Source organism: Pogona vitticeps, chromosome 6 (genome assembly GCF_051106095.1).
Source record: "Pogona vitticeps strain Pit_001003342236 chromosome 6, PviZW2.1, whole genome shotgun sequence".
Taxonomy (NCBI): domain Eukaryota; kingdom Metazoa; phylum Chordata; class Lepidosauria; order Squamata; family Agamidae; genus Pogona; species Pogona vitticeps.
The window spans coordinates 95,939,589-95,962,927 of NC_135788.1; the positions used below are offsets into that span (position 1 = coordinate 95,939,589).

The window sequence follows — 23,339 nt, forward strand, 5'->3', positions numbered from 1 at the left end:
ATAGATAGATAGATAGATAGATAGATAGATAGATAGATAGATAGATAGATAGATAGATAGATAGATAGATAGATGCTATGCTTGCACAGACTAACACGACTCCTCTTTTGAGACCTCGCAATCGAGCGGGCAAAGAATTGCACTTTTAAATAAGCCCCCCCAAAAAAACTGACTCAGACATTTATAAAAATACATTTTTTAAAAAAAGAAGCGCTTCCTTCGAGTTGTCCGCGTCATGACGTACAAAGGCAAGCGGCCAATCGAAGAACCAGCGCGGCAGGAGTCGGCCGGTCGAGCACGACAAAAGGGAGGCGCTTTCACAGTCATCTGTTCAAGAGGGCGCCCGGCGTGCGTGAGCACGCCATCGACGCAACGAACGTTACGTCCCTGAAGGCGGGCTGGGGCCTGGCAGGCCTCACTCGCCCAGTCAAATCAGTCAGCGCCTAGGGATTCAGGGGAGCGAATTGGCTTCCCCCCTCAGGGCGGCTGCGGTGGGTGCGGGGGGGGGATGTGAGCGAGCGCCGTTGCGCTCTTTTGTTTTCCACCCCCTCCCCACCACCTTGGGTTTGCACGTTCAAGAACCATTTCGCTTCACCTCGCCGCGCGCGCCCTTTTTTCAACTCCCCCGTTTCCTCCTCCTCCCCCTCGTCTTTCCCAACCCCCCTCCCTCATTCTCTTCCGCCGCCAGAAGGAGTTGTCTGTGTGGGGAGGGGAAGTAGTGGAGGAGAGCAGAGTCGCTTCCGCCGGGGGTGGGGCCGCCCCGCAGCTGAAGAGGGAGAAGTAAAGAGCGCGCGAAGGGAAGAGAGCGACCGGCCGCCGAGTGAACGAGCGAGTGAGGGGCGAAGAGAGAGGCGGCGGCGATCTCTGACTCCGGCCCTCTCTTTTTCCCCCTTTCCTCCCCCCCTGTCTTTCCTTTCCTCCCTTGCTTGACTTCACGCCGCCCCTGCCGTCATGGAGCTCATTACTATCTTGGAAAAGACGGTCTCGCCAGGTAAAGGGGAAAGGTTGGCTGAGGGAATCCCACAGGCCTCTCTCCATGTCAAGGTAGAGAGGAAGCGGTGGGCGGCGGTGGCGGCACCCTCTGAGGAGAAAGACCTCCTCGGGTGTGGGAAAGAGGAAGGGGAAACCATCCCTCTTGTCTCTTGAATGGGGAGTGGGGGGGGGTTCCGAGAAAAGAGAGGGCCCTTCGGGAATGGGGATGGAGGATGCCGACGGGGCTGATGGATAAGGGGGTGGCCGAGAAATAAGGGGGGGGAACGCTTTCCCCGCCCTCTCCATACAGGGCGATTGGAAAAGCGAGACTCCATTGTGGGGTGATATGGGACAGATTGAGGGCTGGACATAGGCCCCGCTTTGGGTAAAGAAAGAAGAAATGACAAATGGGAATTGAAATATCCGGCGCGGGGGGGGGGCTGCCTGTGGCCTGACGTTTAACTCTCGTAGAGTGAAGCACAAACCGGCCTTTCCACCTGATCTGTTTGGGGGTTACCTGGGAAATGTAAAGATCCGCTCCCTCAAACACGTGTATTTGGGAATGTGAGAAAAGGGCCTCGCTGTGTAAAGTGGGGTGGGGGGGAACTGAAGGGAGGAGTAAGGAGAAGGATGGGAGTGCTGTTCAAGGGTGGGGATGGAGTCGCCATGTGGGACGAGGGTGGGGTGAGGATTGTCTCCACGAGTGTGCTTCGCATATGGCCGTGGGGCAAAGCTTCTAACTAACTGCTTGTGTCGGAAGGGAGATAAGTTTCACGGATGTGCTTGCATACTGGGAGCGACGGAAATGGAAGGGAGAATTATAGGTGGTCCTAGAAAAGATCGAGTAGAGGTTGGTGTATAAAATGGTGTGTGTAGTACCTGCCCATTGCGCTTTCTGTAGTTAGTGGCCCGTCATTTGTCTAGGGTGGTCTGGCTTGAGTTTAGGCCTAAATCAGCAGGGTAGGTGGCAATGATCTGTAACACTCTCCGAAACTGTGTTAAGCTGTGGGGCTTTGGCTCGACATAGGTTGTTGGAAGTGGAGTGTGTCACCCTCCCCCGAAGTGTGTTCACATTTGGAGGAGGGGGTGTCTCTTTTCTGTAGAGATGAGCACCAGCTGTGATATAGTGCACCGGCATAGGGTGGGGTAGGTAGAAAGCAATCTAATGAAGGGACAATGATTTCAAGTCTTGTGAGGGAAACAGCGTGGGGGGCCCTCACCCCACGCATTTTTGCCATTTGCCGATGAAACTGTGTTTGCAAGTAAAATGCAGCCGAAAGGCCCTCTATGTATCCTGAGGGGCCTGAGTTGGGGAACTAGTAGGAATGTGGGTAGCTGAGGATCTTAAAATGGGCGGGAGGGGGGGCTTCGGAAGTTGCCGGTGGCTTGGTTTATGTAGCAGGAAGGGCGATTCTTGTGTTGGGACAAAAAATGAGAAGGTGTGGGGGTTACTGCTAGACTGGAGGTTCATAACTGGCACCCCCTTATATATCTTTTCTTTCTGCTAAATCCCCTGCAGACTGCACCGAGCTCGAAGCGGCTCAGAAGTTCCTTGAACAGGCAGCCATCGAGAACCTGGTAAGGGAGAAAACCGGCCTTGTAGTGGCCTTGGGTGGGGTTTGCTGGAGCGGGATCCCTTCCCTGTGTGTGTTTAAAAAAACACATCCCATAGCATAGCAGGCCGAACCGCCATAGAGGGGCGCAGCCTAACTGAAGGGGTTTTTTTTAATCTTGGGGGGGGCGAATGAAGGAGGCAGCCAATAGCAAAGCTCCCTGGAGTCGCGCCACCCAATAGCAAATGTGAGCCGGGCCCGCGGGAGGGAAAAGGAAGGGGAGGGCAGTTTGCCTCTGCCGCGCTGCATGCATGGAGGGAAAGTGGGGGAGGTGGATCTGTGGGGCCTGCGGGAGCCGGCCATGTGGGGAAGCCGGCATGAATAGTTAGATGCAGCCGGAGGAGGAGGAGGAGGCTGCCTGATAGAGAGCTTTTGGCCTAAAAAGCTGGTAGGCGGGCCCTATTAAGGTTTCGTTTCTTTCTGTTGCTTTTCCTTTCTAATCTTAAGGTTTGCCATGCTGTATCTTCAGATCTTTCCACGTTTTCTACACTTTCCTCCCTCCCTGGTAATAGACCAAATCCCCACCATTTCCTTCTTCTCAGTGTTCTTGAATTTAAATTGGCTTTATTTAAACCTTGCCCCAGTAAAGTTTCCGTTGTAAAACTAAAATTATCTTGTTTCTGTGGGGTTTTTTGCTCATTTCTTGGCTGGGCTGTTTTTGGGAGATCGGCCACTGGTTCAGCTCACTCTTTCAAAGAAATATGCTGTCATTTTAATTCTTTGTGAAATAACCATTTATGCCTACTTCTTAAAAGAGAAAGATCGCTAGGAATGGGGTAAAGATGTCATAGCCAAGTGGAAGTAATGGGTCTGATGCATGACAGTTGGAAACTTGTAGGTGAAAAAAGTATATAACATGTAGAGACAGATCATTTAATTCAAAGTCTGTTCCACAATAAGCATGAGATAAATGGGCATCAGATGTTTTCTGTCTAATCACTTTGGTGTTATTTCAATTTAAACTGAGTATCTCTTACAAATAATAGAAAAGCAAAATAGGTATAATCTAACTAGTTCATTGAATCATTCAGTCTTTATGGCAGCTTATTATTTAGCTAGTAAATATGTGTAGTCAATATGTACACATTTAGGAAGGGACATGTCTGTATTTTCAAAACCTTAACATCTTTTAGTCAGGTGTTACTGAGGATGAATTAATTGCTGTGTGAGAGAGATTAATCACATGAAAGAATCTTTAAATGCCTTCTCTTAACTGGCTGATTGTTCAGTCTTCAGGAATATGCCCTTAAACACTGTGGGGAAGGAATTTGTCATCGAGTCCAACCTTTGCCAGTGGAGGAAATCCAGAGCTACAGATGTATAGGTGCTTAGAATATTTTTCCCCATTGATTTTTACTTTTGAAGGCCATATTGTGTGGGTTGATTTGTACTTATATATCCAATGCTTTTTACACAAGCATGCTACTTTGAAAGGTTTTGATGTACTTTTTTTACATATTAAATAAAAGGGGAATAAAAATTCCAAATAATGAAGGCTGCTACTTTATTTATTGCTGGAAAACAGTCCTGACTCTACTAGTTCTTTTTCTGCTTATAGTGTGTGATTGCTGCTTCTCTATAAAGCTAAGTAGAAGGGATTCTAGAGTGTTCCCGTGATCTCACATGTTCTTCAGTGAAGGATAGATAATGATCTTCTTTGGGTTAAAGCTTACTGATATACAGTTAGGCACATATTTTGGTTGTAGACTAGTCTACTTCAGATAATGTTTCTGGAGTGAGAAATACCTATACCTCTCACCACTTCACCTACATTCTAAATTAATGTGAAAAGAAGCATGAGGGTAACACTGAAAGACTGGCATCTCTTTACAAAATCAGCATGTTTGCAAACTTTCCCCCCTACAAACTTTTAAGTTTGAATCAGATATTCCTATTCCAAGTGTAGTAATGTTATCTATTATAAAGTTTTCCTTGTAAACAAGAGGCTGAAAAAATATTTTCAGTTCATATATGCAAGGAGCAAATCTTTGTTTATGACATTTATTCATTAGTGCAGAGCACTATTCTGGGCAGTGTGCATATAAAGCAACAAAAAAACCCAATAAAATACTGTATATAAATTACAATAACAAACTGAAATAAGGCGGCAGGTAGATTCAGTCAACCTCACCCATACATTGTATTATCTTGACTACAGTCCTTTTGAGTTTCTGCAGCACAGACTGAAAATCATGTAACTTGTATGTGAAATTATGCCAGCTGTCATGTGCTTAGACATACCCCAATCTTGTGCTTGGTTGTGCAGCATGTCACGTCTCCTGGCCTGCAGCAAATAGCAAGAAAATACAAAAATGCTTGCATTACCTCCCTTATGTCAGGATGTTGGCCATTACTTCTTTCTATAACAAAATGTAGGCATTAGGGAGTCCTTGTGGATTCAGTGTATAATTGAAGTTGTTTGTGAGAGCAGAACATATTGGCCGAAATCCTGTTGCACTCACATATCAGCATACTTTTTGGAAGTGACTTACCTCAGTTTAGAAATTTCTGTGGGATTTGGCGTGCAACAGATAATGTCTGTGGAGATTTATTTACTTACAGTAGTGTGGTTCAAAAGGTTAGCTGTTTGCTTAACCGTGCAACTGGATTTTAACCATTGTGACCTGAATGCTAGGTTTCCAGTTTCTTTCCTCACAGAAATCCTACCAATTATATATAATTTATTTTACTATGTACAGTCTTTCACTTAAATACATGCATTTGTATGAAAGTTGAATTGCAAGAATGAATTGACAAAGATAATTTAATCCTCCTGATAACTGGTGTTAGTCTTTTGTGTTATTAAACATTGTTCCAGAGCATGGTTCCTCATTATAGTGTGCACTTCTACCCTTAGTCCTTTATAATCTTACTAGGAGACACTGCAACAGGCTAGTTTTGTGAAATAATTTATTTATTTTTACTAAAGAGTGGCATGGTGTTTGTTACACAGTGATCTGGAATCTCAGCAAGGTTTTTTTAACTTCATAAAGTGCAGTTCACCTGTGTAGCAATCACTGCCTTAAATCCAGAACTCCCTGCAGATCAACTTCATATTTACAACAAGATTATAATATCCTGATACTGTTGTTGTTTAGTCATTTAGTTGTGTCTGACTGTTTCTGACCCCATGGACCAGAGCATGCCAGGCCCTCCTGTCTTCCATTGCCTCTCAGAGTTGGGTCAAATTATGTTGGTAGCTTTGATGACACTGTCCAACTATCTCATCCTCTGTTGTCCCTTTCTCCTCTTGCCTTCACACTTTCCTAACATCAGGGTCTTTTCCAGGGAGTCTGCTCTTCTCATGAGATGACCAAAGTATTGGAGCCTCAGCTTCAGGATCTGTCCTTCCAGTGAGCACTCCGGGTTGATTTCCTTTAGAATGGATTGGTTTGTTCTCCTTGCAGTCAAGGGGACTCTCAAGAGTCTCCTCCAGCACCACAATTCAAAAGCATCAATTCTTTGGCGGTCAGCTTTCTTTATGGTCCAGCTCTTGCTTCCAGTCATCACTGCAGGAAAAACCATAGCTTTGACTATGCGGTGATGTCTCTGCTTTTTAAGATGCTGTCAGTGTTTGTCGTTGCTTTCCTCCCAAGAAGCAGGCGTCTTTTAATTTTATGGCTGCTATCACCATCTGCAGTGATCATGGAGCCCAAGAAAGTAAAATCTGTCACTGCCTCCATATCTTCCCCTTCTATGTGCCAGGAGGTGATGGGACCAGTGGCCATGATCTTGGGTTTTTTTGATGTTGAGCTTCAGACCATTTTTTGCGCTCTTCTCTTTCACCCTCATTAAGAGGTTCTTTAATTCCTCCTCACTTTCTGCCATCAGTGGTATCATTGCATATCTGAGGTTGTTGATATTTCTTCTGGCAATCTTAATTTTGGTTTGGGATTCCTCCAGTCCAGCCTTCCGCATGATGTATTCAGCATATGTAGACCTCCCTAAAAACATATGTTCTAGCTGTATAAACATCTTTTTTCCCTAAGCTCCTTTTTCTCTTTTCACTTGTTAACTGTTTAAAAATTATCTTATACTGTTCATGGGAGGGGAGAGGGGGGAAATACAGTGTTCTTTTTGTGGTGCTGTGCAGGTAACTTTTGCCCTTTTATCTAGAATTTCTTCCTGTACAACTATTGAGGCTAGTGAAGTTCATCTAAGTTTCAACCTTGTTTAAAAGGGCGAGTTATAACATAATGTAAGAATATCCTAAGGTGACTTAGGCAGTGTTGAAAAACAGAGCTGATAATGGCTTCGTTGATGTGAGTTAAATTCTTTGCACATCCTGTAGGAGGGCTGAGAAAATAATTATTGTTCCAGTACCATATTGTCAGGCTGCAGTTCAGAGAGTTACACACTTCTCTGCACATGAAAAAGGGAATTTTGGCTATGTTTCTTAAACATCATCCCTCTATGCTATGTAAGAATCTACTTTTGTTGTGTGAAGCTACTTCAGGGAATATTTTATAATATTACTAGCAGAACTTTGAGCCCTCATTTAAAAAAGCTACCAAGTAATCCAAACTTTGAGCACTTACCCTCAGTTTCTGGTTCCTAGATATCCAAGTCAGTTTGTTTGTCAGTGTACTTCTAGTGGCCTACAGACCTGCCTTAAGCAAGCTTCAATGTTTGGTTGTCTTCTCCTGTTTATCATTTGTATGTTCTGACTAATCAGATGTAATTTACCAAATATATCTTTATCCCCTTCTGTCTTCCACCCATACTTTCTTTTCAGCCACCATCAATAATGAAAACTTACTCCATGGTTGGTCTGTCAGTGCTCCCCCAGTGCCACCAGTGATAATAAAAGTAGAGAAATGCTTTTGAGAAAATTGTCCTTTGTACATGTTCTGGTATCTTGCTAATTTTAGCTAAGCTAAAAATTGTGTGGTTTCTCCATCATGCTTAGACACTGAATACTATTTGATGATTGTATAATTTCTTTATTAGATAGTTCAGTTGGAACGCAAAGAACTAGTCCCACATCATTTTGCAAATTAACTCTTTCTAAACCACTGCAGGTGGCTTTGTAAGCATTTGAACTCAAGCTTTAATAATTTACAGCATTACACACAATTATCTCAGAAGTCTCTTGATCCAAGGGGGCACAGCTGATAAGAATGTGGATCTCGTTAACATAGTTTGCATGTTGTGAAGGTCATGGGCCAAACTACTGTTGATGGATCTGAATTGAATGTAGATAGGAAGTTTTGGAGGTTTCTTAATGGCCATTTATTTGTGGGGCACTTGGTTCCTTCACTCTTTTCCTCTTCCCCTAAATCCAGTAGTTCTGTTAGAATCATGAGGACCCATGCGGTAATACTGATATCAGGCCTCATGCATCTTCTCTTTGCTTGCTGTTGCATTCCGTTATAACATATTTGGCTGGGATTTTCAGGAAATACGGCAAGCTTTTCAAACAACTTGAAAGAACATTTGAACCAATGGAACATCTAGTTTTTCATATTTTGTTCTAAATAAAATATGGGAAGAGTAACTGGGCACAGTAGAATGCAATGTAAATATAAGAAACTGGTGTAGACATACAGTATGTGAATAGAGCTGAAATTCAGTCTGGTCCTGCGGTGCAGCAGGATGAAGCAACCTGCTTTAGGTGTGCTATGAAATGGGATAGAAAAAAATAACTGAGTAGATCCAGTAAGCTTTTTATACAGTTGGCCAAGAAGGAGGTGGGGAGATCTTTATCCTTCCATATATTGTGGGACTTATTGGTCCTATGCAGTACAGCTAATGAAGTGGGATTATGAGACTTGTAGTTCAGCAATTTATGTAGAGCCAGAGATACCCATAACCCTATCTCTTTTTATCCTACTCAACCATTGTGCTGTCTGAGGCAGAGCTCCAAATGTTTTGGACTCAGTTGATCATAGTGAGATGTTCTTTGGATTATCTGAAGAAATAAAGGAACCAGTTTTGGTACAGTAAACTAAGCGTTCTTGATATGAGGGGTGGGTTTGACTTCTAGGTTTAGCACAGGGTTACTGAAAGAATGAACAAGTCAGTATGTTTTTTGTTGAACTGCTACATGAATTACTAGCAGGAAGGAATAAATCCTAGACATGGAAATTTGAGTCTACTTACCTTGAAGGATTGAAATACTGCAATTCATCTATGGTTTATTTGCTCTTCCGTTGATAACACTTTCAGTTAAATACATTTAAATCTCGGAATTCCCTCACTCAGGAGAAAAAAAGATTACTGATTTCAGTTACTGATATATCTTAATCTCACTTACTCTCTCTTTTGGCCAGCCCACTTTCCTTGTGGAACTGTCCAGAGTGCTGGCAAATCCAGGAAACAGCCAAGTTGCCAGAGTTGCAGCAGGTTTGCAGATAAAGAACTCCTTGACATCTAAAGACCCTGACGTAAAAGCACAGCACCAGCAGAGATGGCTTGCAATCGATGCCAATGCTCGTCGAGAAGTCAAGAATTATGTATGTAGAATCTCCCCACTTAATTTGCTTTTTAATCTTGTCTGTTTGGTTAAACAGTATATTCTGTCTTGCTATTGTGAGTAACAACATATATAAGGCCTTGCTCCTCAGTTTGTTTATTTTCTGTGTAGTCCCAGATTAAAAGAAATGTTCAAGCATTAGAGGTTGAGACTGTTTTGCTGATTTTGGGTGGCTTTTTATGGAGTTCTTTGGAGAACATGATATATAAATGAAAAGACTGTAGTTTGTATTTCTGTTGCCTAACGTGCATTCAGTAATCTTACCTTCTGGTATTCTGACACTTTCCTCTTTCTCTACAGGTTTTGCAGACCTTGGGTACAGAAACATACAGGCCCAGCTCAGCATCACAATGTGTTGCTGGCATTGCCTGTGCAGAGATCCCCATGAATCAGTGGCCTGAACTTATTCCACAGCTCGTAGCCAATGTTACAAATCAACACAGCACAGAACATATGAAAGAATCAACATTGGAGGCCATTGGCTACATCTGTCAAGATATTGTAAGCTCTGACTTTTAATTCTGCAGTGCAGCTATAGTGCTTTTAATTCTGTGCTTAGTTTGATGTTTGGTGGCTCAGAGTGGCCCAATTCCTGAACAAGTGTCAACTGTGCTGTGCATGACATGTCAGTACTGCTTCTGAACATGTGCTAAGGCTTTCCCACAAAACTCAGGAGCTGCCTCCAAAATTGACGTTGAAAACAACAATCAAGCCAGCTGGAGACTCCTGCTCTGTTCATCTAGAAATAAAGCAGTAGATACAGCAAGGGTACGCTGAATGCACCAAGCAGGTGATGTGGATTGACTCTCACTCAGACTGTCAGCATGAGGAAGAAACAACAGACTTTTTAAAAAAATTGTCACTTTAAAAAAACAGTCCTGACTGGGGCAGAGTCAGTCTGTTCCTTCATTGGCAGCTGTACAACTGTCCCCTGGTTGGAAAGGCAGGGAGATGAATGTATGGACAAAATGTGATACTTGTTTTTCCTTCCTCTCTGTTTGCATTTTGTCTGAATGTGGCCAATCCTGCAGTCCTGGAGGCTGTTAAAGGAGCCTTGTGGCGCAATAGTTAAACTGCAGTACTGCTGTGAAGATTCTGCTCATGACCTAATTTTGATCCCAAGCTCAGGTAGCTGGCTTGAGGTTGACTCAGCCTTCCATGGTTGATGAATTGAGTACCTGTGTCGCTGGAGTGGGGCAATATGTAGCCTGCATAACTAAATCATAAACCACCCAGAGAGTGCATTAAGTGCTGTGCGGCAGTATGTAAGCAGCACACTTTGCTATATCTTAAATCTGATGTAACAAAGCAGCAAACCATAAAGTGCCTAAGGAATGTAGAAACAGTTCAATAGAGAAAACTATTTTTTTCTTTCTTGTTCTATTTTGTATCTCTTTCCACTGCACCTGCCATTGCGTTGCTCTTGCAAAACAGTTTATGTTCAATTGTTCATTCTCTCTGGTTCAGAAGAAAAAAAGATGAGAGAATGTAGATCTTTGTGTATTCTCATTTTTGTTTCATGTAGCTTACTGTTATGCCCATAGTAAAAAGATTTTTTATGGCATGTAAATGCATAAATGTGTATGGAATACACCCAGTTCTGAGCCAGAAGTTGAGTTTGATAGTCACTTGCTTCTTGGGATACCTCAAGCTATCATGACCTTACTGTTCTTTTGATGTGACATCATGCTGTGCTTTGGTTGGAAACAAAACTGATGCTCACATAATCCACCTTTGCTCTGATCTATGTTTCAGGATCCAGAACAGCTTCAAGATAAGTCTAATGAGATCTTGACAGCAATTATCCAGGGCATGAGGAAAGAAGAGCCAAGTAATAATGTGAAGCTAGCAGCTACCAATGCACTCTTGAACTCTTTGGAATTCACCAAAGCAAACTTTGACAAAGAGGTGAGTTGCAAGTAGGGCAGGGAAGGGGGAGTGACTTAAATGCAAAGCAAACAAGGACATGGAATAAATCTCTACGGTCTATGATGAGAAACCATGCACCACTCTGAGTTCTGATGCATTCTTATTTCTCCTGAGACTGGGATTTTTGTCTTCTAAGAGTGTCCTGTTTAGAAGCCAGCCCCTGTTGTATGAGTTAAGAATGAAAGTTAAATCTGCTAAAATGGAATACATTAAAAAGTTTGTTACTGAGCAGGGATTTGGGCAGCTCTGACAGCAATCATCTGCACTTGCAAACTAGCATAGTCCACCCCCTTGTATTATCCTTCTCAGAGATCATTTCAGTACAGCAGTCATTTCCTCATAGGTCCTCTGGAGTCTATCATGTTAATATAGTTTTTCACAGTTTTGCAAGGCCACAGTGTTCTGCACATAAAAATATAGGAGTAATCTCTCACCTGCCACTTGCTTCAGTCTCAAAATTTTTAGAAAACATATTTCATTAAAACATGTAAAAACCCTAAAAATAGCGGGGAACCAATAGTTGATTCTTCAGTTACTTAAGAGTCTCTACAATTAGCTTCTAATTTGTTCCTGGTCTTTACATATACGTGTCAAGGAAGTTTTCATGATTCATTCTGTTAGGCCTCATGCAGTGTTAAGATTTACTGGTAGCCATCAATATTGTTTCAGTCAGATGCACTGTAGTACAATTAGTGAATATATCAGATAATTTTTGCCCAATAGCAGGAAACATCAAGATCATTTGGGGCAGGTATGATTGAATCTTCCATAGTACATGTTGAGGGGCATAGAGTACATTGACATAGTTATGAAACTGTCTGTCCTTTCTCTGCACTTGCAGACATTTGTGTGAGTGCAAATCTCCTGTCTGTATAAATCATTGTACATTTTATGCAAATGAAATAAAATGTTCATGTTCCTGGAAAGGCAATAATAAGAATAACAATATCTACAGTAAGCTTTGCTGAACTGCAGTCCAGTTCATCAGATGGATGCTGTCCATGACACCACATGCCAAATAAATATATTAGGCGTTAGCATGCCACCAGACTTCTTGGGTACCATCTTGTTGCGTAAACTCAGAGCCAAAAAAAATAAATCACATAAGTATTCTCCTCCCCCTGTGCCAGCAGTCTCCCCATTGCATGACCAGCCTCATAATGTGAGTATGGACACAGCAAAAAGCCTGTTGGGAGAGCGGGGATGCTTACTTGGAGAGCCATATGGCAACAGGATACCAGCCATGCTTTTTTGTATGTTATGAACAATGGATTATGACAAGAACATGAGATAACAAGGTTTGAGTATATATGCTTGATTTTCTCAAATCATGATTTATGAAACTGCTTTTAAGATAACTGGATAGTATAAACTTTCCTTGATTCATATAAAATAGGTAGCCATGGTTAAACAAGAAGGAAAGGGCAGCATGTGAGCCTAAGTCACTACAGTTCATGCACGTCATGAATTGAAAACCTGATCGTTTTTTCACAGTATGTAAATGCAACCATTGTCTAATGTGAGAACATCATATGCTTGAGTACATAATACATGTGGATATGCCAAAGTTTTATCTCCTGGGTTGCTATGCAGCACAATTTCTGTTAAGTCATTGGATACAGATGGAAATTCATTTGCAAAAAATACTTTGTTTTCCATCACACTGTTTATGAATGCACAAGCAGCATACACCCAACACTTAAAACAATGTTTTAAAGAGCTAGACACCAAAAGATAGCAGAAAATGTATTAAAATCTCGGAGAGAGCAGGCAGCAGTTTGATAGTCCTTAGAAAGGTGTTTCTTTCAGCTGGTAAAAAACCTTCAGCAGGGAGACAAAATGAATTCTTGCAAGATTGCTATGTTCCAGGAGTTGAGGTGAGTGTAAAATTCTCACAGGTTTAAATAATGAATCGATTCTTTCTTCACAAAGCAGTCAATGGTAGCAAATCTATGCCAGAAGCAAATTGACATCTGAGTCTTATTAGACTATTGTCTTTGCTTCTGCAGAGAAATCAGTCCCTGTGTACTGTTGACCGCTGTTAGAAATAAAAGGTGAAATTGTCATGCTGGGTCTATGGATTACTTGTGTTTTGAAAATAAACTTAACCATTAAGAGGCTTTGAGGTTTCTACTGATTAATAATATGCTTTTCTTTTTCTCTTCTTCCCCAATGTCCAGTCTGAAAGGCACTTTATTATGCAAGTAGTCTGTGAAGCAACACAGTGTCCAGATACAAGGGTAAGTTTAGACTGTTGTTTAAAAGAAATTGCAGATGACACTGCTCTTAGTGTATACAACTGTTTCATATTTGTGCCTTGTCTCTCACCAAACAGTAAAGAAAACAGTACTTAAAACAAACAGCAGCAAATCAGAACAAAAACTATCTGCTCCAAAGGAGCTAAAAGTCTAGCATTAACAGTGAGTTAGACAGACAGGACGGGGAGACAGAAGTATGGATGCGAGGACATGCCATTGTTTGTCCTGATCACTGGTTACACTTGTGGATGTAGATGGAAGAATTAACCAAAGGCAGGACAGAGAACATGGATTTTGAATATGCTTTAAATGGTGTGGTATTATGTTATAGGAGTCTTAGCTGCCATTGTAAAGGAGAATGGGCAGATTCCCCTAAGAACAGTGTTCCAGAACATCAGAGTAATAGGAGAAATCACAGACTGAAATGTAAATAATAATAAGGAAATAGCAAAGCAATGGAGAGTTGTAAAGATAAAGAGAAATTCATGCTCCATTCAGAAGGGGAGGGAAGTCAGCGTAAAGCGTAATCTGGGCAGCGGGAACCGAGAATGATTTTCGTCCTGGAATCGAATAGCAAGGGGAGGCTGAGCCAAGTTCTTGTATTCCAAGGCAAAGTTGGAAAGACTATGCAACATAGTTTTAGCTTTGGATGGCAAATATTTTTCTGCAGTGTAGTTAGGGAGGAACAATTAAGTATTAACAATATACTGAATTTTGAGAAGAATGGAGAAGAGTCGAATGTAAAGCCATGTCCATGGAAGAAACTAAAACTGTGCTACAGTCTTTTGTCAGTCATAAGCAAACATGAAGTACTGTGGTAGGGTGATGCTTGCTAGTTGTTGTCAAAGAGCCAGTTAGCTTGGCATTCTGTCTTGACAGTTAATTGCTTTTGAATAGTGTGGCTTGGTTAAGAGGAAAGGAAGAAAGCATTTCTAATATTAAGGGCCCTAAGTGTCAGTGGCCAGGAATATAGAATATTGGGTAGAAGGAAGCTAATAGGAGAATGGAAGGTTGAGATTGAAAAAGGAGGTGAGATCAGAGAAAAGGAGTTTGGTTTTGGAGGATGGATATGAAATGAGAGTTTAGAAGTGATAACTTCACCCAGGTACAGAAGAGCTTTGAAAGGCTTTGAGAGATTATTACTGAGTTTATGTAGCATCATAGATACAGTATATATGACTCTTTTGGCTCCAAGAAGCTACTTTTGGGAGATTTACTTTATCCTGGATAATGGCAGAAGTTGCCTTGGTGCTTTCTGGTGTTAAAGCTACTGTAAAATATGAAGAATATGGACAGCCATTCATTAAGGAAACATTTATTGTAACAGAGAAATCATGTTTTGGAAGATGGTTGAAACCAAGCATTTCCAGATCCCAGCTGTTTAAGGCATTTCATAAGAGCTGGTGCTTTTTGAGTAAAGTAGTGGGCACTGATGATTCTGTTTTCCCAAGCTGCTTCAGTATGCTTTCAAAACAACTCAAGCAAGATTACTTGGAGATTGTAGCTTTTCATTACATTAATTGTGTGAGGTCTGTATATCTTTTTAATTGTTAAGAAGGCACTCTATTGCACTAACACTTTTAAAAATACTGTAGGGGCATTTTACTGGCATTTAATGTCTAAACTGCTTTGCAACATTTTCTTCATTCACCCTTAGTATTTTCCATTTCTGAATTGGAGAGCAGATCTACAGACTGCTTGATCAGCCAGGGCAACTGAGGTCCTCATCCTCATGCATGAATGAGCATTCTTGCTTTTTCAAAACATTCACAAAGCTAATACAACATGTCCCCTTCTTTCTATTAGGTGCGAGTAGCTGCCTTACAGAATTTAGTCAAGATTATGTCCCTTTACTATCAGTACATGGAAACGTATATGGGTCCTGCACTTTTCGCTGTAAGTATTCAGGATTGAGGAAATGTAGTTGCTTAAGAGGTACATTGTAATTATGAATCAAACATGGTCTGAAATGTATTTTGCTTTTCCAAAGATCACAATTGAAGCAATGAAAAGTGACATTGATGAAGTTGCTCTTCAGGGGATAGAGTTCTGGTCAAATGTCTGTGATGAGGAAATGGACCTGGCTATTGAGGCATCAGAGGTAAGTTAACAGCTCTCCAGTAGCGTGTTTTCCAAACTGGTTGCACTGAGGGGACCATTCTAAGTAGTGTAGCAGGCTTTGGTCCATGATGAAACACCATGCACCACACTGATTAAAGTGATGCATAAATCTATGAATGCTGAGACCAAACATTGCTAATGATACAGGTGTCTCCCTTTTTCTTTCTGAAATATGCATTTGTCTAACTGATGATAGATTGATTGTTACAGATGTCTCTCCAAGGTAGATTGCATTTGTAAATACTGTTAGATTATGACAGACACCCCCTTTCATCATAGCACAAATCCTTTCATGGTTGTAACAGTAATCCTTCACAGGTGGGGAACTCTAGGTAAATGAGAATTTATTAATCAGACCCCATAGTGATGAAGCTCATGGTTAAGCAAAATCTTCCATTTATTTTTCAAGTTTCTCTCAAGTTATGTATAAATTAAAGTTAAAGCCAATTAAACTTTGTAATTTCATTTTAGTTGTCACTGCTTGCATAAAATCAAAACTGAGCAACTTTAAGATCATTCCTTGGGGGCATTTTCTTTAAGTATCTAGTATTTAAATGTCAGGTACTGTAAGAAACTTGTTTCAAGGGAATTTGAATTTGATTGAGGTGATGTATGTGTGTATGTTTTTATTTTCCAGGCAGCAGAACAAGGAAGACCTCCAGAGCACACCAGCAAATTTTATGCTAAGGGTGCACTTCAGTATCTTGTCCCAATTCTCACACAGACACTGACCAAGCAGGTAAATGGTGGTACATTTTCATCATTTTCCAGACGAGACAGTTTTGGAGTCTGTTGTAGTTTCCATAAGAACTTGAAGCTACAATGTATCCGCTCCTGTTGAAAAAAGGTGGTGTGTTGATAGCAAGTTAGTGTCCCCATCAGATGCCTGGGTTCGCTTGTGATTTGTTAAGAGTACAAGGGTTCTGAAATACATGAAAAAATCTGAAGAGTTAGAGATACTCACTTCTGGTCTATTTTTTTCTCTCTGCTACTGGGACTTAATGGTATTCAAATACCGTACATTTGTGTTTGCTTAACAGTTACTGTAGAACAAGTTGGCCAGGTAATTTATGTATATTGCCATATGGCAAGTTTTACTCTTGCTATGTGGCTGAGCTAGTACAGCCTCTTTGCTTACATTATCACTTCTGACTGCTGGTTTATATCATTCTTGAAGATAATGATGTTTAAGTTGTATATTCAGTTGTAAAGGGGCCCTGACTGAACACAATGTATGCAGAGAGAAAGATACTAATGTTGATGTTCTCTCTTCCCTTCTACCTCCCAATTAGGATGAGAATGATGATGATGATGACTGGAACCCTTGCAAAGCTGCTGGGGTCTGTCTCATGCTCCTAGCCACCTGTTGTGAAGATGACATTGTCCCTCATGTTCTGCCCTTCATCAAAGAACACATAAAGAATCCTGACTGGCGATATCGAGATGCTGCTGTCATGGCATTTGGGTGTATTTTAGAAGGACCAGAGCCCAATCAGCTCAAACCCCTTGTCATTCAGGTAGGATACTCTTGTACTGGGTTGCATCCTTAGTTTTTCAAACCATAAAAATATCCAAGTGGCACTGTCCTCTCGAGTGTGTCTTATTTCACTACAAACCTTCCTTTCATCTATGAAATAAAAGAAATTTGAAACATGGATAGCTGTATAGCTATGTTGCAGATTCAGTGTTGCTCTAATTTCAATATGTTGGGCAATATTTCCTGCAGTAGTAGATGCACTTCATCTGGGTTGTTCCCTTTCTCCGACAGGATAAGAGTATGGCACTCCATTTTAAATTACACTCTGAAATGGAGGACCAACTTATTCCCAAATCCCATTCCTTCCCCTTCAGAGTGTTTCATCATATATCTATAAGAGGCCTTTCTTCAACTGCTCACTGAAACATAAAAGATTGGTTATATTGCTTACAATACACTGTAGTAAATAACAGTGGGTATTCTTTAATTAAGTCATGTATGAACTTGGCATAGCAGTTGGAAATACTACACGCGTTGCCTTTATTTTTTGTAAGGAACCTTAACCTCTGCAGTATTGAAAACCATTTTTTTTGTCCTTGGACTAGAGAGGGTCAAGAGCCAGTAAGAGGATGTATCTCCACACACTCCCATGAAAATGCTCATGGCAAGACTGACCATTGTTCAGAAAGCAAAGAGCTTCAGGGAGGTTGCCCGCTCTCCCTCTCAGAAAGAGTTACATGAGTAGTAGGTTCCTTTGGCTTTTGCTATGCCCTCAGAAACGGGCCACTCAGGTAAGGAGAACAAAATCCTCCCTTACTGAAAGGCTGTGGTAAGGGAAGAATCACCCTAACCCTAGTCCCTGGTCAGGAAAGAGATGGCTTCAGAGACATTTTTCCTTTTCTGCTGCAAAAACAACTACTACAGCTCTCAGTTGCAGAATTGAGGAAAGAATATTCTGGCCTTAATGACCATCTGGGAGTGGAGAGGGGTTGACGCTTGACATAAAAGACTTTGCCTTTGTTTGAAATACAGGCGTACCTTGGTTTATGAATTTAATGTGTTCTCCGGGATTTTATATAATGTGAAAAATTTGTAAACCGAAACACTGTTTGCCATAGGAATGGGGTCAGCGCTATAAACCTCCATGCACAATGCATCCTGGGGAAACTTGCTTCGTAGAGCGAAAAAATCGTAAACCAAGGCATTATTTTCAATGGATCTTCCTTCGTAAACAAAAAATTACATTAACCGAGGCGTTCGTAAACCGAGGTACGACTGTACAGCTTTGAAAAAAGAAAAAGGATGACCTAGTTACATCAGTCCAGTTGTCCTGATAGTAAAGTTTACTCCCTGTTTTACAACTAAAAAATCAGAAGGCCCTTACAATAAGACTGTGTCAGCTAGAGGAGAATGCAGCCATTTTTTTGAATCTGCTCCTTTTCATAGTTCTATTATGCATTGGGCCTTTAAAAATGAAATAACTCACTGTGTTTTACTTTCTGTGAAAGGGCAAGATATAATACATTTTTTAAAAGATAGTTACTTTGCTAGATTCTGTGATTGAACAGAGATTTAAATGTGAATTTCTTATTTCTGATCCGCAAATTTGTTCTTGTCGAACTTCTTTGTCACTAGTTTCTGGGAACACTTAAGAAGTGGATTTATTTCACAGTGTGGTGGACATGAAGGTTGCTAAGTTCTCTTGGACCAGCAGACCAATTGAAATGTTCTGTTTTTATTTTTCTAAGCTGTCTTGAGAGCTTCCTAAAAGGTGCTGTGTGAACTTGTAAAATAAAGTACATTGTCTGACTTCTTAATTGTTTAATTTCTTCTATAGGCCATGCCTACTCTTATAGAGTTAATGAAAGACCCAAGTGTGGTGGTCAGGGACACAACTGCATGGACTGTGGGCCGGATCTGCGAGCTGCTCCCAGAAGCAGCTATCAATGATATTTACCTCGCTCCCCTGTTGCAGTGTCTAATTGAAGGCTTGAGCGCAGAGCCAAGAGTGGCTTCCAATGTATGCTGGGTAAGGCAAGATCCTTTTTAGGGTTGAACTTGACTGGTTGATTTAATCAGGAAAAAAAGAGAAAATATACATTCAGCTGCTGCTCCCAACACACTCTTGTCTGTGTGTATTTGTGTATTTTGGAGAAATAGTAGAAGGTGACGATAGTGAGCAAGTTTGTGCTGACATGCAAAATGTTTACAATGACAGTGCTGTTGTAATTTGCTGTACATAATGGGAATGGGAGCAGTTAAGGACAGGTCCAAAAAGGTGGGCTCAAACACTAAGGAGTTGGTGGTTCAGGCTGGAAATGATTGCATATTAACAGGGCAAATCTTCCTGAAATGATTGAGCTCTGTCTAAGCTGTTGACATCTGCTGTATTTCAGGCTTTCTCTAGTTTGGCAGAAGCTGCTTATGAAGCTGCTGACGTGGCTGATGATCAAGAGGAGCCTGCAACATACTGCTTATCGTCTTCATTTGAACTAATAGTTCAGAAACTTTTAGAGACTACAGACAGGTAAATAAGCCATTCCTCTTCCAGAATACCTTAACTTATTGCTTACCTGTGGTCCTGCTTGTGAACGGCACAAACCACTTCCATTATATGAAGTAGTAAAATAATCAGAATTGCATACAATACACATTTTTGTATCATTTATATGAGTTGCAGACTGTTGTTCTTTATACATTAAGATTTGGATTTACTTTAGTAGATTTCTGCTTTCTGTAGCAGATATGCATTCTCCTGACACACAGGGGTCAGCCTCAGAGTTCTAATGCAGGTGTCTATATTAGACAGAAAAGGAAAGATAATGTGTACCTTTAGTTGGACTAAGGTGGATTGCAAAGCCATAAAATAAAGTGTTTGTTTATTGGCATTGCATGACGGCTCCTCTGTGCTTTCTTGTATGTCAATATGAAATACTGTATCAGTTCTTAAATCATTTACAACATTAGAAGCTAACATTGGAAAAGGCAAAGTTTAGGATAAAACAGTGGGTAACTGTTGTAGCAAAACATAAATATCTTGTAGTCCAGAAATTGATGACAGAATGTGTACTTCAGCCTTCTATAATAATTATCACAGTTTACACTAAGACTAATCACTCCTCAGGCCCCAAACTATCCTCCTCTCCCTGATTCCTAACACAGACTGAACTCAGATTCTGACTCAGAGTTGAACTCACTCCTCCTCTTTCCGGCTCCGCATTTTAACATCTCCCGTGGCCCCACCTCTTAACCATATTAGCATATAAATCATGAATAATAATAATTTATTGCATAACAGGGTGAATGCTACACTTCTCATGTGTAGAGTGGAGTTCTTGGAAAATTTAAGAGTTAAAGCCAGTTAAATGTAGTCAGGCTGCCTGGATAACAACTTAAATTTGGCACACTGAGATTTTGTTCAGAAGCTTTTGTTTCATCTTCAGGTCTAAATGGAACATTAGCAATAATTTTGGGAAGACCAGGACATCAGTGCTTAAACTGGTGCCTTTATGATGCAGATGCGTATCAGATTTGCCAATAGCTGTTGAAGCAGGGATGGGCCATCTAGTTTGGTGTGTGACTTGTGTTCTGCTCATTGGTAAACTTACGTTGGTAATATCCATATTTTTCATATGATCATTATATTTCTGAACACTTTGTCAAACAAGAGCCTGTGGGTGTTCACCCCTTTTCTTAATTGAGCCATTAATATGTTTTTCAATTTTAAAAACAATTTTCTAACTAGATCATAGCAACTCCCAAAGGCACTACCTTTCAAACTGCTTGTTGCCCTGAGATATCAGGATGAAAGAAGGGTTACCTGATCTCTGCTGCCTTTCTGTTGAACACACACCACTGGGTGGATTGCATCCCAGAAACTACTGTGGCAAGGGGAAGAATACCTCTTGGCCAGAAAGGGAGAGGTTCCATGTGGTTTTCGCATTTCTTTGGCAATGGACTTTAGTCCAGTTGTCTGTTGGCTAGGAATTGCCACTGGTTGGACAATCACATTTTGGTTTGCAAGAACATAAAGACTCCTGCTGCATAAAAGTCCCCCATCTGGGATTTTTAGGCATCTGACAGTGATCAGTCAGATGCCTAAAAGGAAGCCCACAGGTAGGACCCAAACACAGTACCACTGTTCTGCTCATCTTCCTCAGTAGCTAATATTTATACAGTGGGGTCTCGACTTACAAATTTAATCTGTATTGGAAGGTGGTTCTTAGGTCGAAAAGTTCGTAGGTCGAATCTGCGTTTCCCATAGGAATGCATTGAAAACCATTTAATCTGTATCTGCTCTTTTCCGTCCATAGAAACTAATGGGAAGCTGCTATTCCGCCTTCTGCCACTAGAGGGGGATATTTTTTCCTTTTTTTCCCCCCTTAGGTTCAGGAAACGGAGGAAGGCAGGGAACAGTTTGCAAAGCACTTTAGAAATCTTTTTCTTTCACTGAAGCCAATTTTAAATCATGTTTTAAAGCATGTTGTGCTGATTTTTTCAGCACAAAGACACACAGGCAGGCTTTTTAGGTGCTGAGGAAGCCCCCCCCAAGCCTCTTCAGAGCCAGCCAATCAGCTGATAGGCGGGGAGAGGAGGGTGCAGGGGGGGAGCACAAAATGGCTGCTAGGCTCTCTTCTGGTGTGGGCTTTTAGCTGTTTCCTGCTCTTTTTCCTGCTGTTTGGGGGCTACCAAGGCCTGGTAAGTGACTTTCTTTTATTTATTTTAAAGTTTCTGACCCTTTTTCCCCCTCAAGAAGCCTTTAAGGGGAGGGAGGGGGCACTTTTTTCCTGTTCGTAACTCGAGGGAAGTTCGTATGTCCAGTCCTTATTTCCCCTATAGGGCAGGTTCGTAAGTTGAATTGTTCGCAAGTAGGGTCGTTCGTAAGTCGAGACCCCACTGTAGAGGCATACAATCTCTTGACAGTGGAGATAATACATAACCATCATGACCAGTGGCCATTGAGAGCTTCTCCATGGATTCACTTTGAAGGCAACTTAAAGTTGCTTCAAGTTTTTTAAACATACCAATAAGGCCAGGGATTGCATCTCTCATTACTGCTATATGTACCTTGGCTCCTCAGGACCCTGAAAATGTCAGCCTGTTACAAAAATCTGACTCATATCTTTCTTCAGTGAAGACAGAAGTAAAATTCTTTGCACTTTCCCAGTCTCTTTTTCCTCCTTTAACACCATTACAATCTAAAGGTTCAGTTACCTATCTTACAATTTTCCTCTTTTTGAAATACTTAAAATGATTTTTATTGTTTCTTCTAATGTTATTGGCATTAATTCTCCAGTGTTTTTGTTTGTGTGTGTGTGTGTGTCATTGTTTACTTGTATTTCCTTTGGCTTATATTTGTGTTCCTCGTAGTTTTTCTCATTTGGGAATCCTGCCATTTTCTGAAGGAAATATTCTTAAATCCTTCATGATGTTGTTTATTAACGGATGACTTCTTGGACTTCATGCTATATCCCCTAATCTCTGGTATACATTCTAGCTGGGCTTTGTTTATTGTGGTTTTGAGCACCTTCTCCGCAATATTCAAGAAATGTTTATCACTGTGGTAGACCTCCTACAGAATTCTCAATTTCAGTATAACTTCATTTAGATGGCATTTCATTCAGTTTCTGGTCTAGCAGCACTTAAATCTTGCTTTGGATTTTGGAAGCCACCTTTGCCTTGCTAGTGGCAGATACCAGTTTCACCAGTTGTCATTGTTGTCACTTTTCAGGTTTTTTTCCAGGAGAGGAGAGAGGAGGGACTGCAACAAAGCCTAAAGAGCGGTTAAATGAAAACAAAGATGGCAGATAATTAATTGTAACTATTTCTTTTTCTGTTTCAGACCTGATGGACACCAGAATAATCTGAGGAGTGCTGCATATGAGGCACTGATGGAAATTGTGAAAAACAGTGCCAAAGACTGTTATCCTGCTGTCCAGAAGACAACTTTAGTAATTATGGAACGGCTACAACAGGTGCTGCAGATGGAGGTAGGTAGGTTGGTAGAAATGTCTTCATGCTGGATATACAGGTGCTCAATATATGGATAGTTGTCTAAGAATGTAAGTTTTCAACAGGTTTTTGTATTTGACTTTACAAAATTCACATGAAAGCTGGTGGAGGATGTGGATTGCTTCTAGGTTTAAGGTAAAGGTTCCCCTTGACATTTTAGTCTAGTCATGTCTGACTCTAGGGCGTGGTGCTCATCCCCGTTTCCAAGCCGTAGAGCCAGCATTTGTCCATAGACAGTGGCCAGCGTGACTAGACATGGAACACCATTACTTTCTCACCGTGGTGGTACCTATTTATCTTTGCATGCTTTCGAACTTCTAGGTTTAGCATAGGTTTATTGAAGGCAATAAACCTATGCTAAACCTAGAAGTTCAAAAGCATGCAAATGTTTTCTTTGGGGGCTTTTCAGGTGGTCCTCTAGGGTTCTTATACAATTATTATTGCTGTTAAGTCCATGGCTAGACATGATTTATAGGTATCGG

General features: G+C 41.1%; 1 protein-coding gene across 1 annotated transcript in view; it reads left to right on the top strand.

Moving 5' to 3' along the window:
* Positions 1-757: 757 nt before the first annotated feature.
* Positions 758-23,339, top strand: part of KPNB1 (karyopherin subunit beta 1) — a 41,203-nt gene continuing 18,621 nt past the window's right edge. The window contains exons 1-13 of the mRNA XM_020785593.3: positions 758-991; positions 2,492-2,550; positions 8,858-9,040; positions 9,361-9,561; positions 10,816-10,968; positions 13,170-13,229; positions 15,054-15,143; positions 15,238-15,348; positions 16,006-16,107; positions 16,661-16,885; positions 18,683-18,874; positions 19,242-19,372; positions 22,688-22,835. Coding sequence (XP_020641252.1) covers positions 952-991; positions 2,492-2,550; positions 8,858-9,040; positions 9,361-9,561; positions 10,816-10,968; positions 13,170-13,229; positions 15,054-15,143; positions 15,238-15,348; positions 16,006-16,107; positions 16,661-16,885; positions 18,683-18,874; positions 19,242-19,372; positions 22,688-22,835 — 1,695 coding nt within the window. The 5' untranslated portion in view covers positions 758-951. The remainder of the gene's footprint in view (positions 992-2,491; positions 2,551-8,857; positions 9,041-9,360; positions 9,562-10,815; positions 10,969-13,169; positions 13,230-15,053; positions 15,144-15,237; positions 15,349-16,005; positions 16,108-16,660; positions 16,886-18,682; positions 18,875-19,241; positions 19,373-22,687; positions 22,836-23,339) is intronic.